Genomic DNA, 22,792 nt, shown 5'->3' with positions numbered 1-22,792 from the left:
TTAAATTAGATTTTGAATAGTATTAAAGTGGATACAGATTTGAGAAAAATACATGCACCAATATTTGAAGTAAGCCTACAGTTGAGAACTCCTGCTGAGAGTGATTCTTCAGAAAATTCTGAAGAGAACTTACATGAGTCTGACAAGTGCTCTGAAAAATCTGCAGTATATGAAGATACATTAGAAAATGAAGTCAGTGTTTTCATTAAACAATCAAGTGAAGAACTACTTCCAATGAAGAAATCAAAACAAATGAGTTACAGCTATGACTTTCTTTCAGGTAAAGTGAATGACACTATTAAAAGTGAGAGAAAATATCTTTGCAGCTGGAAAATAACACTAAAGAGAAATTTTTAGTAGTTTATGTGTTATCAGTTAATAGACTATGAGTTTTATAAGTGTTAAAGGATAAATTAAAGTAGCACATGGAAGAAAATTTTAGTAGTTATGAATTTATCAGTTAATAGTCTATGATTTTTATAAATGTTAAGGACTCTTGAATTTCTTCTCAGATCTCCTTAATCAGAATCTGGGGCTGGGGTGTACTGCTAGAATTCAATCCTTAAAGTAACCTTCCCAGTTTATTCTTAGGATTTTAGAAAGTACTGACAATATAACCTTGTTAATTAGCTGACATAAATATCAGTTTTTATATAAAAATAAATTTTTATTCTGTTTCTTTTGATGGATTCTGATAGAACTAGACTTCGAAACTGAGTTTGAGAAAAATTGCATGAATGATAAGTAAGTACTAGATATTTTTGAAATTACAAGTAATTGTATTTTATGTTACTGTACTCTTCTTATATATGCTTTTATTATTTTCTCTTAGACTTTTAGAATTCCCTACAAATCTCTTTATAACTCCCAACAGATTGGAGTTTTCAATACAAATTCAAAATATGGTGGCTGCTATTGAAAATTGCATAAGTAAGTATTTTTTAAAGTTCAGTTAGATTCACTGTCTTTGGCAACATCCCAGGAATGTGCAGATATTACAGTATATTAGAAAATTTTAAACTCACACTCTTTGGAATCAATCAATGTGAACTTCAAATTATTTGAGGATGTGTGGATTATACATATGGTCATTGAGTGCCTAACTGTTGGGAATTAGGTAAATAGTCCAATGTTCTGATTTTTTTGATAATGTACTACAGAATTTTATAGACTTAAATAAGGCATGTCTTTTATGTCAGAGCATAACAGTTGTAAATATTATTTTCACCTTACATTTTTATTAATAGTTTTCAGCATATAGGTCTTTCATCTCCTTAAATTTTTTCCCAGATATTTTTTGGATGCAATTTTACATAAGATTTTTTTTCTTTTTACTTTCCCTTTCTAAATTTTCAATATTAGTGTAAGAAAATGCAACAGGTTTCTGTGTTTTAATATTGTATTTTGCTGAATTCATTTATTAGTTCTAATAGTTTTTGTGTGGAGATTTTTAAAGTTATCTTTATGGAGTATCATATCATTTGCAAATAGGGACAATTTTACCTTTTCCCTTCAAATGTGTATACTTTTTTCCTTTTTCTTCTCTTGATTGCTGTGGCTAAAACTTTCAATACTATGTTGAATCAAAGGAGTGAGAGGAGGCATTCTTGTCTTGTTCCTGAATTTAGTGGGAAAGCTTTCAGATTTTCACTGTTGGGAGTGATTTTTGCTGTTTGTCATAAATGGCCTTTACTGTGCTGAGATGACACCACCCTTATGGCAGAAAGCAAAGAAGAACTAAAGAGGCTCTTGATGAAAGTGAAAGAGGAGAGTGAAAAAGTTGGCTTAAAACTCAGCATTCAGAAAACTAAGGTCATGCCATCTGGTCCCATCACTTCATGGCAAATCAATAGGGAACAGTGGAAACAGTGAGAGACTTTATTTTGTGGGGCTCCAAAATCACTGCAGATGGTGACTGCAGCCATGAAATTAAAAGGCGCTTACTTCTTGGAAGGAAAATTATGACCAACCTAGACAGCATATTAAAAAGCAGAGACATTACTTTGCCAACAAAGGTCCATAGAGTCAAAGCTATGGTTTTTGCAGTAGTCGTGTATGGGTGTGAGAGCTGGACTATAAAGAAAGCTGAGCACCAAAGAATTGATGCTTTTGAACTGTGGTGTTGGACAAGACTCTTTAGAGTCCCTTGGACTGCAAGGAGATCCAACCACTCCATCCTAAAGGAAATCAGTCTTGAATATTCATTGGAAGGACTGATGCTGAAGCTGAAACAATACTTTGGCCACCTGATGCAAAGAACTGACTCATTTGAAAAGACCCTGATGGCTGGGAAAGATTGAAGGCGGGAGAAGGGGATGACAGAGGATGAGATGGTTGAATGGCATCACCGATTCAATGGACATGAGTCTGAGTAAACTCTGGGAGTTGGTAATGGACAGGGAGGCCTGGCATGCTGCAGTCCAAGGGGTCGCAAAGAGTCAGACATGACTGAGCGACTGAACTGAACTGATTGTGCTGAGATCTGTTCCCTCTGTACCCACTTTTGTGAGAGGTTTTTCCATGCATGGATGTTGAATTTTGTCAAGTGCTTTTTCTGAATCTATTGAAATGATTATGTGTTTTTGTCTTTCTTTTGGTTAATGTGGTGTATAGCATTGATTGCTTTGTGTGTGTTAAATCATCTTTGTGATCTAGTAATGAATCCAACTTGGTCATGATGTATGATCCTTTTTATGTATTGGGGGATTTTTTTGAGGATTTATGCTAATATTTTGCCGAGGAGTTTTGCATCTGTATTCATCAAAGCTATCGGCCTTTAATTGTCTTTTATTGTGATGTCTTTGGTTTTTGTGTCAGGGTGATGAGGAACCTCTGAAATACATTTGAGAATGTTGCCTTCTTTTCAGTTTTTTAGAATAGATTGACAATCATAAGTTACTTGTATGTTCCGTAGAATTCTCTAGTGAAGCCATTCAGTCTTAGACTTTTGTTTGCAGGTAGTTTTTCTAATTACAGATTTTTTTCACTTCTAGTGATCGGTTTGTTCAAATTGTCTGTTTCTTCCAAATTCAATATTGGCAAGGTATATGTTTCTAGAAACTTGCCCATTTCTTCTAGGTTTAACATTTTGTTTGCATATAACTTTTCATAGTACTCTTTCATAATTTTTTGTGTTTTTGTGATACTGGTTGTTATTGCTCATATTTCATTTTTTATTTTGTTTATTTTTGTCCTTTCTTCTTGATGAGCCTGGCCAGATGTTTGTTGATTTTGTTTATCTTTTAAAAATCACCTCTACATTTTATTGATATTTTCTATTATATTTTTGTTTATATTTTATTTATTTCCTCTGATCTTAATTATTTCCTTCCTTCTGTTGACTTTGGGTTTTGTTTGTTCTTTTCCTAAGTCTTTTAGGTGGTAGGTAGGTTATTTATTTAAGAGTTTTTTGTTCTGTTTTGTTTTTTTAATGAAGATCTGTATTGCTATGAACTCCATCTTAGAAATGCTTTTTTTGCATCCCATAGAAGTTGTAATGTTGTGTTTTTAAGTTGCATATTTGGTGTTATTTTCTGATTCTTCTTTGATTTCATTGTTGACTCATTGGGGTTTTAGTAGCATATTTAGTCATTGTTTGGCTTTTTTCCCATTTTTCTTTTTTAGTTGATACCTAGTTTCATATTGTGGTCAGAAAAGTTGATTGAATTAACTTCTGTTCTCTTAAATGTTTTGGGGCTTATTTTCCAATTTAGATTATATTCTATCCTAGAGAACATGCCAGACACACTTGAAAAGAATGTATGTTAATGTTTTTTGGATGTAGCCTTCTGTTGTTGTTCAGTTGCTAAGTCATGTCTGACTCTTTGCAGCACGCCAGGCTTCCCTGTCTTCCACTATCTCCCAGAGTTTGCTCAAACGCACATCCATTGAGTTGGTGGTGCCATCCAACCATTTCATCCTCCATCATCCCCTTCTTCTCTTTCCCTCAGTCTCTCCTAGCATCAGGGTCTTTTCCGGTGAGTCAGCTCTTCACATCAGGTGGCCAAAGTATTTGAGCTTCAACTTCAGCATCAGTCCTTCCAATGAATATTCAAGGTTTATTTCCTTCAGGATTGACTAGTTTGATCTCATTGCTGTTCAAGGGATTCTCAAGAGTCTTCTCTAGCATCAGAATTCAAAAGCATCAATTCTTCAGCACTCGGCCTTCTTGATGGTCCAGCTCTCACATCCATACATGACTACTGGAAAAACCATAACTTTGACTATATGGACCTTTGTCAGCAAAGTGATGTCTCCGCTTTTAACCGCTGTCTAGGTTTATCATAGCTTTTCTTCCAAGAATCAAGTGTCTATTAATTTTGTGGCTGCAGTCACCATCCTCAGTGATTTTGGAGGCCAAGAAAATAAAATCTGTCACTGTTTCTACTTTTTCCCCATCTGTTTGCATGAAGTGATGGGACCAGATAACATGATCTTAGTTTTCTTAATGTTGAGTTTTAAGCCAGCTTTTTCACTCTCCTCTTTCATCCTCATCAAGAGGCTCTTTAGTTCCTCTTCACTTTCTGCCTTTAAAGTGATATCATCTGCATATCTGAAGTTGTGATATTTCTCCTGAAAATCTTGATTCCAGCCTGTGATTCACCCAGCCTGGCCTTTCACATTATGTACTCTCCATAGAAGTTAAAATGAGCAGAGTGACAATATGCAGCCTTGACATACTCCTTTCCCAATTTTGAACCAGTGTTCCATGTAAGTTTCTTTATCCATGCTCTCACTTTTTGTCTGTCCGTGCATCATTTGGCCTGAAGTGAGTCTTTTGCAGGCCGCATATTTCAGGTTCTTGTGTTATTATCCAATCTGTCATTCTCAGTCTTTTGATTAAGCATTTAGTCTATTGACATCTTTCTGTAATGGCCACTTGTTTTGGTTTTATCACCACATGATGCTTCATGCTCATCTTGTATTTTCTTTGCCTCTGCCCTTAAATCAACCACTTTTTCAAGGAACACTGGTTGGTTCCTTTTATAGGAGAATGAATTTTAGGAATCCAGGGAGCTAGACTGTAGATGTGCTCATTACTATAGCACTGTTTTTTTTTTTTTAATTTAATTATATATATATTTTTAATGTCATTATTACACATAGCCTTTTATGTATTTTAAATGACTGTTCCATACATTTTAATTTAATTGCTAGAATAAGAAACTTTTATTTTTGAGAAGCCAGAGAGATTTTCAAAAGTTAGGAAAATTTTTTTGTATTTTATATTATTAAAAGTACTAGTTTATGATATTTATTGCTCTTAGATGCTATGGTGAAAAGATCTAGAAAATATATATATACTAGCTCATACATAACATTTGCATCTGTATTTCTATATCTATTTTTTGTTTGTTTTGTTTTAAAGTATGAGTTCTTGGGGCTTCCCTCATAGCTGAGTCAATAAAGAGTCTGCCTGCAATGCAGGAGACCTGGGTTGGATTCCTGGCTCAGGAAGATCCCCTGGAGAAGGAAATGGCAACCCACTCCAGTATTCTTACCCGGAGAATCCCATGGACAAAGGAGCCTGGCAGGCTCCAGTCTATATGAGGTCGCAAGAATCGGATAGGACTAAGCAACTAAGCACACAGCACATGAGTTCTTACTAATGTATCTATCAGATCCCAATCTAGCACCTTCAGGGTTCATTATCGCCTTCTACTTTTCCTAATATGTAACTTTTTTCTCTGTTGGTGAGAAATGTGGCTCACATAATCAGTAATATAGTTACTTATTTGTTATACTTGTACTATATTTTCAGAATTGCTATCCCTATGTCTTTAAGAGGGCTTCCCAGGTGACTCAGCGGTAATGAAAATCTGCCTGTCAATGCAGGAGATGCAGGTTTGATCCCTGGGTTAGGAACATCCCTTGGAGAAGGAAATGGCAACCCATTGTAGTATTCTTGCCTGGGAAATCCCATGGACAGAGGAGCCTGGTGGGCTACAGTCTATGGAGTTGCAAAAGAGTTAAACACAAATTAGTGACTAAACAATAGCAACCACCGCTTTAAGAAACAAATGTATCAAATAAGCACAGTGTTTGTGTCGGGTCCTTTTAGTGTCTAAGCTTATAGTTTACAATATAAATACTGTTTTCCAAAGTAACTTAAATCAGCTCTTTCCCACCCTCTTCAGTGTGGTTATACAGTTCATTTGTAATGACTTGCAATGTTTTGTTTTTTCAAACACTTAAAATATATGTATGCTTGTATATCTTTTTAGATCTTTGCTTATTTTTTGTTGGGGTGTTTATTTATTGTTAGGTTGTGAGAGGTCTTAATATGTACTCTGGATACAAGTATTTTATCAGATACAACGTTTGCAAAAATTTCTCGCTGTCTATGCCTTAACTTTTCATTGTTTTTTTTTTTTTTAAATATAGTTGCTTTACAATGTATGTTATTTTTTGCTATACTACAAAGTGAATCAGTTACATGTATACATACATACATCTTGTCTTTTTTAGATTTCCTTCTCATTTCGGTCCCCACAGAGCACTGAGTAGAGTTCTCTATGCTATGCAACAGTTTCTCATTAGTTATCTGTTATCTGTTTTATACATAGTCATTATATATGTCGATCCCAATCTTCCAGTTCATCCCACCTCCTTCTCTGCTTAATATTTGTAAGTTTGTTTTCTATATCTATGTCTCTATGCTTGCAAATAAGTTAATCTGTACCATTTTTCTAGATTCCACATATAAGCAATATTATGCAATATTTTTCTCTTTCTGACTTACTTCACTCTATGACAGTCTCTAGGTCTACCCACATCTCTGCAAATGGCACTATTTTGTTCCTTTTTATGACTATTATTCCATTATAGATATATACCACATCTTTGTCCATTCCTCTGTTGATGGATATTTAGTTTACTTCCATGTTCTGGCTATTGTAAATAGCACTGCAATGAATTTTGGGGTGCATCTATCTTTTATTAATTTATGTGTAATTGGAGTAAAATTGCTTTACAATGTTGTATTGGTTTATGACATATATCAATATGAATCAGCCATATGTATAAGTATGTCCCCTCCCTTTTGATCCTCTCTCCCATCTCCCACCCTATCCCATCCCTCTAGGTTGTCACAGAACATGGGTTGCATGTATCTTTTTGAAATATGATTTTTCTACAGGTATATATACTCAGGTGTGAAATCTCTGGATCATAGGGTAGTTCTATTTTTAGTTCCTTGAGAACCTTCTATACTATTCTCCATAGTGGTTGTATCCATTTACACTCCACCCAAACAGTAGGAGGGTTTCCTTTTCTCCACATCCTCTCCAGCATTTATCATTTGTAGATATTTTTGATGATGGCCATTGTGACTGCTGTGAGGTGATACCTCATTGTAGTTTCAATTTGTGTTTCTCTAATAATTAGTGATGTTGAGCATCTTCTCATGTGTTTATTAGCCATTTGTATGTCTTCTTTGAAGAAATGTCCATTTCCACTCATTTTTTGATTGGAGTGTTGGAATTTTTTTTATATTGAGCTACATGAATTGTTCGTATGCTTTGGTGGTTAATCTCTTGTCAGTTGCTTCATTTGCAAATATTTTCTCCCAATCTGTGGGTTGTGTTTTCATTTTGTTTATTAAATGTAAGGCCACACACTATAAAACTCTTAGAGGAAAATATAGGCAGAACACTCTTTGATATAAATTGCAGCAAGATCTTCTTTGATACACCTCCTAGAGTAATAAAAATAAGAACAAGCAAATGGGATCTAATTAAACTTAAAAGCTTTTGCACAGCAAAAGGAAACCATAAATAAAGCAAAAAGACAACTATCTTTTCATTCATTCTCACAGAGCTAAATTTATTAATTTTGATAAAATACAGTTTGTCAATTTTTATTGTTTTACGAATTATGCTTTTGGTTTTGTTTCTTAAAAATTCTTTGCTTAACTTAAGGTCACACATATTTTCCCTATATTTTCTCCTAGAAGATTTATAGATTTGTGTTTTATATTTAGATATGTCATTTATTTTGAGCTGACTTTTGGATAGTGTATGCAGTGTACATTGAAGGGTTTTCTTTTTGCCTTAGACATCCAATTTGTTCAGCTTGATTATGAACTCAAGGAGAGTAGAGACAGTGTCTTCTAATTTTTGTATCCTCGTAATGATATAATGCTCTTCACACAGCAGATACACTTTAAGTATTTGTTAACTTAATGATTTCTTCTGATTTTTTGATCATCCCTTGACCCACCACCTAGTACCTATGAGTGATTATTTGTTTCTATAATATTAATTCCAAATTTTTATACCTGCCTTTAAATTCCATTTATCAGTATAGAATACTAGATAGCCCTCACAGTAAATCTGCCTCAGTTTTCAGTAGTTCTAAATGTCCTTGGTAATTTTAAAGCATTGCTTTCAGTGGAATTTCTTAATGTACTAAACTTTGAATCATATATTTTAGCCAAAATTATTCCTCTTTGCCAAGATCCCCGCCTATCTATGTTTACTGAGTTGGCTTTAATTATGGATTTACCTAATAAGAAGAAAAATGTAAGAGACTATCAAACCAGATGGCCAGATTGTCAGGTCCTTTTTGAAATGGATCCTACCTACCAAGATAAAGTAAGTTTAAAAATAGTTTATCTTAAGGAAGGAATATTTGGCTTAAGGAACAGAAATGCACTGACATTTTTAGATGAAAGGGATTTATTGAAAAATTAGAGTATCATAATTAATGGCAATTGGAAAATCACTCCCAGCTTATCTCCCTATTTGTCTTCCTCATGATCTTTCCTCTTTGTTTCCCTCTGTATATATTTTCAAACCTCCACTATGAAAAACATCTTTATAAATCTTTTATGAAAGTGAAAGTGAAGTCGCTCAGTCGTGTCCAACTCTTTGCGACCTGTGGACTGAGGCCCACCAAGCTCCTCCATCCATGGGATTCTCCAGGCAAGAATACTGGAGTGGGTTGCCGTTTCCTTATGGTTCCCTCATAATTTTGGCTTGCTAATGATGGCCCCGACTTTTCCCATTACTATCTAATGTGGCATTTTTTTGCTCAAATTCACAAAACAACCAACTTGCCTAGCTTGGGTCAAGATTGCATCCTATCCAAAAGGCTATGTTTTAAGAATTGGGTAAGTTCCCATGATATTTAGAACTCATCTTTTCTAGGGCTATGTATGAAGCATATACACTAAAACAAGGTGAGAAGCAAAGGGATAAATGACTGATGTCTCTACTACATGACTCAAAATAACATGCTAATTATAAAGTTAAATAGCCTACTGAAGCTTTACATAAAGCGAAATATAAAAAGCTATCTAAATTTCTTAAAGTCTTAAGTTTCCTACATATTTAGATACTTAGCAGACATTCTTAACAAAATGAACTTCACATAAAACCAATTTAAATGTTTTAAAATGCCATTAGATTATTAGACCATACTATTATCATTTTAAAAACAAAATCCTGATTAACTTTTAAACATTTTTACTTATAGATTGCAACTTTCCTGACTATTATTGGAAGTTCAATGGGCCAAGTTAGTATTTACAGCTGCCAGTTTAGGAAATATTGTACTATGGTAGAGAAGGCCAAAATCATAAGTACCAAAATATCATCTGTGGAAGAATTAACTTCAACACAGTTTAAAAGTATACTGTCTAAATTCAGAAACTACCTTCGACAAATTGTTAATATGACCATTGAGAAGCGCATTGGTATTTTCAAGGTTATGAGTTTTGATTATCAGTTACAATGCTTACCATATGTTGAGAACATCATAGATATGAGCCAAAATCTCTTGAGATCTGTAGTTGAAAGAAAGAATGCAAATCTATTGGAGGTAAGTATTTTGAAAATTCTTATTGCATAAGAATCAATTCTTAAAATTTGTAACACTTTATTGAGATAACATCAGTTTATAATATTACATAACTTTCATGTGTACCACATTGTATTTCAATCCTTTTCTTCCTATCCTATCCAATACTTGTTATTTCTACCTTTTTTTCATAATAGCCATTCTGACAGGTGTGAGATAATATCATTGTGGCTTTGATTTGCATTTCTGTAATAATTAGTGATGTTGAATATCTTTTCATGTGTCTTTTTATGTGTCATTGGCCATTTGCATACCTTCAGTGGAAAAAAGTCTATTCAGCTCTTCTGCCCATTTTTTTAATTGAGCCGTTTGTTTTTCTATTGTTGAGTTGTATGAGTTCTTTATATATTTTGGATCTTCACCCCTTATCAGATATAAGATTTACAAATATCTTCTCCCATTCAGTAAGTTTTTTTTTTTTTCATGGTTTCCTTTCCTGTGCAGAAGCTTTCTAGTTTGATGTAATCCCATTTGTTTATATTTGATTTTGTTTTCTTTGCCTGAGGAGAAAAATATTAAGAGAAATGTCAAAGAGTTTACTGCCTATGTTTCCTTCTAGGATTTTTATGTTTCAGGTCTTACGTTCAAGTTTTTAATCCATTTTGAGTTGATTTTTGTGTGTGGTTTAAGGTAGTGGTCCAGCTTCACTCTTTCACATATGACTGGTCAATTTTCTCCAAACTTATCAAACAGACTTTTCATTTTCCATTGTATGTTCCTTGCTCCTTTATTATAAATTAATTATCCATATATATATGGGTTTATTTCTGGGCTGTCATTTTTTTCCCATTGATCTATGTGTCTCATTTTATGCTAGCACTTAGCTGTGTAATATATTTTTAAATGAGAAAGTGTGAAGGCTCTGTCTGTGTTTTTTTCTCAGGATTGCTTTGCTCATGTGGGGTCTTTTGTAATTCCATATAAATTTTAGGATTTTTTTCTAGCTCTGTGAAAAATGTCACAGATATTTTGATAGGGATTACTTTGAGTGTGTAGATTGTCTTAAGTAATAGGGACATTTTAACATTAATTCTCCCAATCTGTAAGCATGAAATACTTTCCCATTTCTTTGTGTCTTCTTCAGTTACTTTCATTAATGTCTTACAGTTTTCAGTGTACAGCTTTTATGTTTCTGGTCAAATTTATTTTTAGGTATTTTATTTCTTTGGTATGATTTTAAATGAGATTGTTTTCTTAATTTCTCTTTATGCTCATTCATTTTTACTATATACAAACACAACAGATTCTTCTGTATTGATTTTAAGGCCTACAATTTCACTGTATTCATTTATTATTTCTAATATTTTTGGTGGAGTCTTTTGGGTTTCCTATATATAAAATCATGTTATCCACAGGTAGTAACAGTCTTTGTTCCTATTTTCCAATTTGGATTCATTTTATTTTCCTTCTACAATTGCTTTGGCTAGGAATTCCAATATTATGTTGACTAGAACTGTAAGAGTGAGCATCCTTGTCTTGTTCAGAATGTAGCAGGAAGACTTTCACCTTATTACCACTGAGTGTTATATTGCCTGTGGATTTGTTGAATGGAGCTTCCCAGGTTAAAGAACCTGCCTACCAGTGCAGGTAGATGTAAGAGACATGGGTTCGATCCCTGGATTGGAAATGTTCCCTGGAGGAGGGCACAGCATCCCGCTCCAGTATTCTTGGATGGAGACTCCCAAGGACGGAGGAGCCTGGGAGGCTCCGGTGCATGAAGCTGCGCAGCGTCTGACATGACTGAAGAGACTCAGCGTGCACACATGGCCTTTATTATGCCGAGATGTGTTCCCTCTATGTCCATGTTGCTGAGAGTTTATAATGAAGGAATGTTGAATTTTATCAAATGCTTTTACTGCATCTATTGTGATGATCACATGCTTTTTGTCTTTTGTTTTCTTGATGTGCTGTCTCGCTTTGATTGATGTGTGTAAGTGGAATCACCATTGTGACCCTGAAATGAATAAAACTTGATCGTGGTGCATGATCCTTTTTATGTGTTGTTAGATTTTGTTTGCTCATATTTTGTGGAGGATTTTTGCATCTATATTCATCAGAACTGTTGGCATGTAATTTTCTTTTTTGGTAATGTTTTTGTCTGGTTTTGGTATCAGGTGATAGGGACTTCATGGAATGAATTTGGGGATATTCTGTTCTCTTCAGGTTTGGGGGAGAGTTTGAGAATGATAGGTATAAGTTCTTTGTATGTTTGTAAGTTCTTCCCTGCAAAGCTATTCTGTCTTGGACTTCTGTTTGCAGGGAGTTTTTTTTAATTACAGATTCTGTTCCAGTTCTAATAATTGATCTGTTCAAATTATCTGTTTCTTCTTGATTCAGTTTTGGCAAGCTGTATTTTCCTAGGAATTTTTCTATTTCTTCTGGGTTGTCCGTTTTGTTGGCATACACTTTACATGCCTCCTGAGAAACTCATGTGCAGGTCAAGAAGCAACAGTTAGAACTGGACATGGAATAACAGACTGGTTCCAAATTGGGAAAGGAGAATGTCAAGGCTGTATATTGTCACCCTGATTATTTTACTTATATGCAGAGTATACCATGCAAAATGCTGGGCTGGATGAAGCACAAGCTGGAATCAAGATTGCCAGGAGAAATATCGTTAACTTCAGATATGCACATGGCACCACCCTAATGACTGAAAGTGAAGAGAAACTAAAGAGCCTCTTGATGAAAATGAAAGAAGAGAGTGAAAAAGCTGCCTTAAAACTCAACATTCAAAAAACGAAGATCATGGCATCTGGTCCCATCACTTCATGGCAAATTGATGGGGAAACAATGGAAACTGACAGACTTTATTTTCTAGGCTCCAGAATCACTGTGGATGGTGACTGCAGCCATGAAATTAAAAAAAAAAAAAAAAAAAAAGCTTGCTCCTTGGAAGAAAACTTATGACAAACAGACAGCATATTAAAAAGAAGGGACCTCACTTTGCTAGCAAAGTGATAGGCAAAGCTGTGGTTTTTCCAATAATTATGTACAGATGTGAGAGATCATGTACAGACCATGAAGAAGGCTGATACTGAAGAACTGATGCTTTCAAATTGTGGTGCTGGAGAAGACTCTTGAGAGTCCCTTGGACTGCAAGGAGATCAAACCAGTCAATTCTAAAGGAAGTCAGTCCTGAATATTTGTTGGAAGGACTGATGCTGAAGCTCAAGCTCCAATACTGTGGCCACCAGATGGAAAGAGTGACTCATTGGAAAAGACCTGATGTTGGGAACGATTGAAGGCAGGAGAAGAGCGTGACAGAGGATGAGATGGTTGGTTGGCATCGTCGACTCAATGAACATGAGTTTTAGTAAACTCTGGGAAATAGTGAAGGACAGGGAAGCCTAGCATGCTACAGTCAATGGGGTTGCAGTCAGACATACTGAGAAACTGAACAACTGTTCATAGTCTTCTCTTATGGTTTTCTGTATTTCTGTGACATCAGTTGTTATTTCTCATCTTTCTTATTTTGTTTATTTAGTCATGTCTCTTTTCTTCTTGGTGAGCCTGTCTAGAGGAGATTTGTTGATTTTGTTTATCCTTTTAAAAAAAGCTCTTGGATTTATTTTTCTTTTTTTATCTTAATTTTATGTCTTCCCTCTCTGTTTTTTGTTTCCTTCCTTCAGCTGACTTAATTTTTGTTTGTTCTTTTTCTAATTCATTTAGGTGGTAGGCAGGTCGCTTGAGATTTTTCTTATCTTTTGAATAAGGCTTGTGTCATCATGAATTTTCTTCTTAGAACTGCTTTTGCTGTGTCCCATAGATGTTGATAGCGATGTTTTCATTGTTTGTCTAGAGTTATTTTTTATTTCCTCATTGTCTCATTTTTTAAATTAAGTGTTTAGTCACCATGTAATTGTGGTTTTTTGCTTGTTTTCTTTCTATGGATGATTTCTAGTTTCACGCCATTGTGGTCAGAAAAAGATGCTTTAAATAATTTCTATCCTCTTAGTTTGTTGAGGCTTGTTTTGTGTACTAATATGTGGTCTGTCCTAGAGAATGTTCCATATGTGCTTGAAAATAATGTGCATTTAGTTTGTTTTTTTGATACAGTGTCTTGTAGATGTCAATTCTTGTTATTTAGCTGTTAAGTCGTGTTCAAATTTTTGCAACCCTGTTGATTGTAGCCCTCCAGGCTCTTTTGCCCATGAGATTTCCCAAGCAAGAATACTGGAATAGGTTGCCATTTCTTTCTCCAGGGGAGCTTCCCAACCCAGAGATCAAACCTGCATCTCCTCCATTGGCAAGTGGATTTTTTTTTTACCACTGAGCCACCCAGGAAGCCCAAAATTCCTGAAGGAAATCAATCCCAAATATTCACTGAAAGGACTGTTGTTGATGCTGAAGCCCCAATACTTTGGCCACTGGATGTGAAGAGCTGACTCATTGGAAAAGACCCTGATGCTGGGAACGATTGAGAGCAAGAGGAGAAGAGGGTGGCAGAGGATGACATGGTTAGATAGCATCACCAACTCAATGGACATGAATTTGAGAAAACTCCAAGAGATAGTGGAGGACAGAGGAGCCTGGGGTACTAAGTCCATGGGGTCACAAAGAGTTGGACACAACTGAACAACAACAGCAAAGTTTACATCCTTATCCTCTCTATACCTAAACATCTTTTTCTGTAAATTGGGGATAATATTTGTAACTGACCTAGAGAAGTTGTGAGAATTAAAGAAGTTAATGATTGCAAAGCTCTTTTACAGTTTCTGGCACATAGTGAACATATGTGAGTTACTTCTACAGTTAGAAGAATCATTGTTATTAGTTCCAGAAAATTGTTTCTGAGCTATATGTATTTTTAGGAAGCTATTCTGAAAGTTCTGTTTATTTCTTTTCTTTCTGGCTTCTGCATGCCCCCAGGTGTGTTTTTATAAAGGGAAGTAGCTTCCCTTTATATATTTAAGGAAATTCCCTTATTTGCATAAGAGTTCCTAACTTGATATGTGTTTTTTAATCATAAGTTAACTTGATCAAATCCGTATTCTGTTTATCTGTTGTGATAATCATGCAGTTGTTTTCCTTTAACTTTTTAATGTGGTTAATTACATTAATTGACTTTCTAAATTTAATTTCATATCTGAATCAATAGATATACCTAACCAGTGTGCACATGCACATAGATATATTGCTACATTATTTTTTAATTTTTGCCTTTATGCTTGTAAGTGAAATTGGTCTGTAATTTTCTTTCCTTTTACAATCCTTAACTGAATGTATTACTAGTAACAAAAAGGAAGTTTGGGAATATTTCATGTCTTTTTGCTACTCTATTCTACAAAAATGTGATTATCTGTTTTCTTTAGGATATGAGTTTATTTTAGATATTTTTCTGGAATTTAATTGGGATTTGTGGTTGGAGTCAGGATAGTTGTCTTTACTCAGTCTTCTATTGTGATCATTTTCAGTCAAATTCAGCAGGCATCATTATAAACCCATAACTAAATTATTTTATTTGATTCTCAAAACTGTAATGAGGACACTAAGTTTATTAAAGTAAAGCTACTTTGGTTCCTGCAGTTAGTAAATATGGGAGCTAGGATTCAAACACGGGTCTCTCTGACTTCAAAGTCAATCCATACTAACCCTGTGAAAAAAATGTATATTCAAGAGCAGGTTCACATGTGTGCATGTACACACATATATACACATACACCACACATATATACCCATACACCATAAAATGGATAAAATTTCTGCTTGGTTAGCATAATTATCTCTAGGTGGTGAAGTAATAGATATTTTTATTTTATAAATTTTTTTATTGCCATTTTTGCATGAGCGTATAGTCGAGTAGAATAAAGTATTTTAAAAATTAGAGACATACACAGTCAATTCAAGGCTGTGAGCTGAAAAATTAAACTGATATTGATTCCAGAATTATGAGTACTCATCAAGAGCCCTTGAAACATGACGGAAACTATGGTAAAATTGTAATTTAATCATAGGAATTTAATTCTTTTGAAAATCTAATGGAATGATATACAAATACTTATAAAAGGTGTGGATGTTATATATACACATATATATGGGCTTCCCTGGTGGCTCAGATGCTAAAGAATCCACTTGCAATTTGTGATACACAGGTTCGATCCCTGGGTTGAGAAGATCCCCTGGGGGAGGGCATGGCAAACCACTTCATTATTGCTTGGAGAATCTCCATGGACAGAGGAGCCTGGCAAGCTAAAGTTCATGGGGTTGCAAAGAGTTGAACATGACTGAGCGACTAAGCACATATATTTGTAATGATTGCATATACTTACAATGGATACAAACAGGATTTTGATTCAGATTTGGGTTTGAATCATAGCTCTGTAACTCAAAAAATTTAATGTTTTAGGCTTATTAATCCTTCTGAAACTCAGTTTCCCTCTTTGCAGATTAGAGAAATAACACTCAAGTAGTAACTATGCTTTTTTAAATTTCTTAAATTGAAGAAAGTAGGGAAAACCACTAGACCATTCAGGTATGACCTAAATCAAATCTCTTATGATGATACAATGGAAGTGACAAACAGATTTAAGGGATTAGATCTGCTAGACAGAGTCCCTGAAGAACTATGGACGGAAGTTTGTGACACTGTACAGGAGGCAGGGATCAAGATCATGCCCAAGGAAAAGAAATGCAAAAAGGCAAAATGGTTGTCTGAGGAGGCCTTACAAATAGCTGTGAATAAAAGAGGCATGAAAGGCAAAGGAGAATACGAAAGATATATCCATCTGAATGCAGAATTCCAAAGAATAGCAAGGAGACATGAGAAAGCCTTCCTCGGCAATCAATGCAAAGAATTAGAGAAAAATAATAGAATGGGAAAGACTAGAGATCTCTTCAAGAAAATTAGAGATACCAAGGGAACATTTCATGCAAAGATGGGCACAATAAAGGACAGAAATGGTATGGACCTAACAGAAGCAGAAGATATTAAGAAGAGGTGGCAACAATACACAGAAGAACTATACAAAAGAGATCTTCATGACCCAGATCATCATGATGGTGTGATCACTCAACTAGAGCAAGACATCCTGGAATGCAAATTAAAGTGGGCCTTAGGAAGCATCACTACGAACAAAGCTAGTGGAGGTGATGAAGTTCCAGTTGAGCTATTTCAAATCCTAAAAGATGATGCTTTGAAAGTTCTGCACTCAATATGTCAGCAAATTTGAAAAACTGAGCAGTAACCACAGGACTGAAAAATGTTGGTATTTATTCCAATCCCAAAGAAAGGCAATGGCAAAGAATGCTCAAACTACTGCACAATTGCACTTATATAAGTAATGCTCAAAATTCACCAAGTCAGCCTTCAACAGTACATGAACCATGAACTTCCAGATGTTCAAGCTGGTTTTAGAAAAGGCAGAGGAACCAGAGATCAAATTGCCAGCATCCGCTGGATCATCAAAAAAGCAAGAGAGTTCCTTCTGCTTTATTGACTATGCTTGGTCTTTGACTGTGTGGACCACAGCAAACTATGGAAAATTCTGAAAGAGATGGTAATACCAGATCATCTGACCTGCCTCTTGAGAAATCTATATGCAGGTCAGGAAGCAACAGTTAGAACTGGACATGAAGCAACAGACTGGTTCCAAATCGGGAAAGGATTATGTCAAGGCTATATATTGTCACCCTGCTTATTTAACTTATATGCAAAATACATCATGAGAAATGCTGGGGTGGATGAAGCACAAACTGGCATCAAGATTGCTGGGAGAAATATCAATAACCTCAGGTATGCAGATGGCATCACCCTTGGCTTAAAACTCAACATTCAGATCATGGCATCTGGTCCCATCACTTCATGGCAAATAGACGGGGAAACAGTGGAAACAGTGACAGATTTTATCTGGGGGGGCTCCAAAATCACTGTAGATGGTGACTGCAGCCATGAAATTAAAAGATGCTGGCCCCTTGGAAGAAAAGTTATGACCAACCTAGACAGCATATACTTGGCCAACAAAGTCCATCTAGTCAAAGCTATGGTTTTTCCAGTAGTTGTGTATGGATGTGAGAGTTGGACTATAAAGAAAGCTGAGCACCAAAGAATTGATGCTTTAGAACTATGGTGTTGGAGAAGACTCTCGAGAGTCCCTTGGACTGCAAGGAGATCCAACCAGTCCATCCTAAAAGAAATCAGTCCTGAATATTCATTGAACAGATTGATGTTGAAGCTGGAGCTCCAAAACTTTGGCCACCTGATGTGAAGAACTGACTCATTTGAAAAGACCCTGATGCTGGGAATGATTGAAGGCAGGAGGAGAAGGGGACGACAGAGGATGAGATGGTTGGATGGCATCACTGACTCAATGAACATGAGTCAGTAAACTCCAGGAGTTGGTTATGGACTGGGAGGCCTGGCATGCTGCAGTCCATGGGGTCACAAAGAGTCAGACATGACTGAACAATTGAACTGAACTGACTGAGTAAACATGCTGTCAAAACAAAGCAGATGAATGGATAAGAAAGCTGTGGTACATATACACAATGGAGTATTACTCAGCCATTAAAAAGAATACATTTGAATCAGTTCTAATGAGGTGGGTGAAACTGGAGCCTATTATACAGAGTGAAGTAAGCCAGAAAGAAAAATACCAATACAGTATACTAACGCATATATATGGAATTTAGAAAGATGGTAGTGATAACCCTGTATGCGAGACAGCAAAAGAGACACAGATGTTTAGAACAGACTTTTGGACTCTGTGGGAGAGGGAAAGGGTGGGATGATATGGGAGAATGGCATTGAAACATGTATACTATCATGTAAGAAACGAATCGCCAGTCTATGTTCGATACAGGATACAAGATGCTTGGGGCTGGTGCACGGGGATGATCCAGAGAGATGATATGGGGTGAGAGGTGGGAGGAGGGTTCAGGATTGGGAACTCATGTACACCCGTGGCTGATTCATGTCAATGTATGGCAAAACCAATACAGTATTGTAAAACAAAACAAAACAAAATGAGATCGTGTACACAAAGAACATAACATATAAATGCTCCCAAAAAAATGGGAGCAATTATTATGCACCATCCACATTTCAGCCATAACCTTGTTACTACTATTGCATTTACTTCACAGAATAAATTTATTCTTAACAGTACTTATTTATGTCTCATGTGCATGCGTGCTTAGTTGCTTAGTCGTGTCTGATTTTTGCAACCCCATGATCTGTAGCTTACCTGGCTCTTCTGTCCATGGGAATACTGGACACAAGAATACCACAAAAGAATACTAGGGTGGTTTGCCATTCCCTTCTCCAGAGGATCTTCCTGACTCAGGGATCAAACCTGGGTCTCCTGCATTGCCGGCAGACTCTTTACCATCTGAGCCACCAGAGAAACCGTCTTTATGTCTTAGTAGCATTTATTTTATGTGCAAGTTACATTCAAGTTCCTTCTGTCAACAATAGAAAGGATTTGATCTTGTTAATGTTCTGGTATTTAAGCAATACTTAGAATAATGTCTAGATGATGTCATTTTTTTGAAAATATTATTATGTAAGTTAGTGAGAGATATTGAGTAACTACTTTTCTAAAATAATGAAAAATCATTATATAATTGTAATTGATTTGTTAATGATTTCAGGTTATAGAGTCATCCTTGCAGAAGCTGGAATATACTCCCACTGAAATAGAAGAATTTTTGGAATATTTTACTTTTTTGGATGCAATTTCTTCAAAAATATCTAAGCTAGAAAAAGAGTATATAATAGTTGCTCAGCTGTATTCTGTTGTAAGGTATTACCAGATCCATGTTTCAGAAGAGCAAATTGCCATTTATAAAATCCTTCTTATCAAGTTTGGCCAATTAAAAACTTCTGTGAAGTTAAGTGAAACAAATAAAGATGCTGCTATTTCTAAATTCAGAGACAATTTGGAATCATATATCACTGATCTACGTATTGAAGTTAGTAATTTAAAGGCCAAAGTAAGTTTTTGTTTCTCATTATGTAAGCCTAGCATATAGGTATTTCCTTTCTGTGGAATCTTAAGTAAATAATTTAGTCCAAGTATTCTTAACCTGGAATCCACAGACATAATTTTGATTTGTGAATTTGAATGAGAAGTGAAATTATGTGTCTATTCTCACTAACCTCTAACTGAAGTTTAGCATTTTCTCCAACTTTGAGTTAATGTAGACAAGCAACAGTAAACTGGTGATTTTTTTCCACAGGCTTCAACAGACTGCTAAAGTTGGCCCATGATGTAAAAAGAGCTAAAAAACCCTGGATACTTTTTGGGCCTTAGTCTAGGCCAAAAGATAATAAATCCAGCTTCACTCACTTATGAAGAGCAAACTATACAATAAACACCTAACATTTATTGAGCTTTAACTAAGTGTCAGTAACCATGCTAGGTGCTTTATCCTTTTTCTGCATGAAAACAAACACCTGAGTTTTAAAGAGGTTAACTAGCTTGCTTAAGATCACGCAGTGAGGGCCAGGGCTCCAGAATCCCTGATTCTTTCCACTCCCCTCTATCCCCACCACCGTTACAAGTTACTATTATCATATTTATTTAGTATATGTTGATACTTAATATGTATTAGGCACAATGGTATGTATTACAATTAGTTACTTTAAAAATTTTCTCCATCTATGCAAAATCTATACTGGCTTCACACAAATATAATCAAGGTGAAAAAATAGGCATATGAGAGTACTTGAAAGCATTCAATTGCAATCTTCAAAATATTACTAGAAATTTCATATGCATGTGTACCAAGGTTTCTAGTTCACCCTATTTATATGTTAAGTATACTAGGCTGGACACTGAGATGGAGTATCTGTGTTACAGTAAGTTCATTGGAAAGTGCTTCTGGCAACAATGTGAGGGCTTGAGGTAATCAAGGTTGAATAGAAGGAAAAACTGAACTCTAGGGTCATTGCCATCTAGGTTTCATAGGATCCTATGTTCTATGCTTAGTTGCTCATTTGTGTCCGACTCTTTGCAACCCTGTGGACTGTAGCCCACCAGGCTCCTCTGTCTGTGGGGATTCTCCAGGCAAGAATACTGGAGTGGGTTGGCATGCCCTCCTCCAGGAGATCTTCTCAGCCCAGGGATTGAACCCAGGTCTCCTGTATTGCAGGCAGATGCTTTACCATCTGAGCCACCAGGGGAATCTCTAAATTGGAATGACTTTGCAGAGTTATCCTGGATGAAGACAAAAGGGCTGGTTCTTTACGCGTCCATGATGGAGCTATAGAGCAGGTGTAATCTTGTGTGACTTTTTGGTCAAAGGCAACCCCTGGAGAGGGTCTCAACTAGAGTAAGCATCTATCTTTAGGTTCACTGATTCTTTCTTCTATGATTTGCATGCTATTATTGAATCAAATCCAATGAACTTCTACTTTTATTTATTGTATTTCTCAGTTCTAAAATTTTTGATTTTTCTTTATATCTTTTTAAATTTTTCTTTGCTAAGACTTTCTATTTTCCCAATGGCTTCAAGAATATACATTATTTCTGTGCAGCATTGTTATAAAACCTGCTTTATATTCTTTGTCAGATAATTCTAACATCTGTGTCATCTAGACATTGGTGTCTTTTGATTATTTTGTCCCATGTGAGTTGAGGTTTTCCTGATTTTTTGTATATGGAATAATATTGGATTAAATATTATGCTCTAAATTTCTGTGTCGTACCTAAATGTCATGTTGGTATTTTTGTTTTAGAAAACTGTTGACCTAGTCAGATTCAGGTCCCAAGTTCCAACCCACTTTCTTTGGGCTGTGGGTTTCTTTCCATTGTTATTTCCATTATCAATGTCTCTAAGGTGCTGTTCAGACCATGTGTGTGCCATCCAGTGGTCAGTATTATTCTGGGTAGTGGTATGTTAGTTTAATCTCAGAGTCTTTGATGTGCTGAATAGGATCAGATCTATATGTGTGCAGCTCAGTTGAGCCCAAGAGTTCATTGACAACTTTATGTAGTTACTTTTCCAGAGATCCTTTCTGTTTACGACCTTCTCCATATTTTCCAGATTCTCTGCACTCTTTTTTTCAGTCCTCTGGTTAGAAAACTGGGATTTGTTACTATACTCTGTCAACTTCCATAACTGCACCCACATCTGGGGCAAAGTAGTAGAACACAGAGAGAAAAAAATCAACAGGGTTGACCCTCCTTAGAACCACAGATTACCAAGACAGAAAGTGAAGTTCTCTTCTCTCAGAGTTTCAGCTCCTGAGGCTTCCATTGCCACCACCTTAAAATTGTTTGAGGACTGAGCTGTGAGAAAAAAGAAAAAGAGAGAGAAAGAGAGGATTTCCATGCTCTGAGTATTAGGAGCTGTCAAAGAAAACCCAGAGTCGAACAGTAGTCAAAGTGGTAAAAACAGATTTTTATTCAGTATGATTGCAATAGAGGAAATGATCTGTTGTCTAGGATGAGCAGACATTGAGGGTGGGGATTCTGGTTAAACTGACTTAGCAGGGTTCTTAATAAAACTTAATTTTATAAGGAAGTGTGCATATGAGCCTAAAAGTTACAACCTACTTAGTAGTCAGTCAGAAAGAAAAGAAAGCGAAATCACTCAGTCATGTCCGACTCTTTGTGACCCCATGGAGCCTACCAGGCCCCTCTGTCCATGGGATTTTCCAGGCAGTAGTACTGGGAGGTGGGGGGGAGTTGCCATTTCCTTCTCCAGGGGATCTTCCCGACCCAGAGACCGAGCCCAGGTCTCCCACATTGCAGACAGATGCTTTACCGTCTGAGCCACCAGGGTGCCTGACTAAAGTTTGATCAAGCAAAGAATCTTTGTCAGAACCTTTCTTGCTCCTCAAGTCAGAACTGGTAATTTCTCCTGGAGCTCTCACTGTTATTGCCTCCTGAAAATTCCTCCCAGTTTTCTAATACATTGAGCTTAGGTCAGGGAGAAAATGGTAAACTCACTGCTAATGTGGTGGCATTTCAAGTTACCATCTTCT

At 35.9% G+C, this 22,792-nt stretch overlaps 1 protein-coding gene across 1 annotated transcript in view; it reads left to right on the top strand.

Moving 5' to 3' along the window:
- DNAH14 (dynein axonemal heavy chain 14) overlaps nucleotides 1-22,792 on the top strand; it is a 361,705-nt gene that overhangs the window by 74,169 nt on the left and 264,744 nt on the right. The window contains exons 11-16 of the mRNA XM_040262849.1: nucleotides 10-280; nucleotides 699-744; nucleotides 833-930; nucleotides 8,434-8,594; nucleotides 9,478-9,822; nucleotides 19,453-19,794. Of these exons, the coding sequence (XP_040118783.1) occupies nucleotides 10-280; nucleotides 699-744; nucleotides 833-930; nucleotides 8,434-8,594; nucleotides 9,478-9,822; nucleotides 19,453-19,794 (1,263 nt within the window). The remainder of the gene's footprint in view (nucleotides 1-9; nucleotides 281-698; nucleotides 745-832; nucleotides 931-8,433; nucleotides 8,595-9,477; nucleotides 9,823-19,452; nucleotides 19,795-22,792) is intronic.

Source organism: Oryx dammah, unplaced genomic scaffold (genome assembly GCF_014754425.2).
Source record: "Oryx dammah isolate SB20612 unplaced genomic scaffold, SCBI_Odam_1.1 HiC_scaffold_21, whole genome shotgun sequence".
NCBI lineage: Eukaryota > Metazoa > Chordata > Mammalia > Artiodactyla > Bovidae > Oryx > Oryx dammah.
This window is presented reverse-complemented; position numbering and strand designations above follow the sequence as displayed.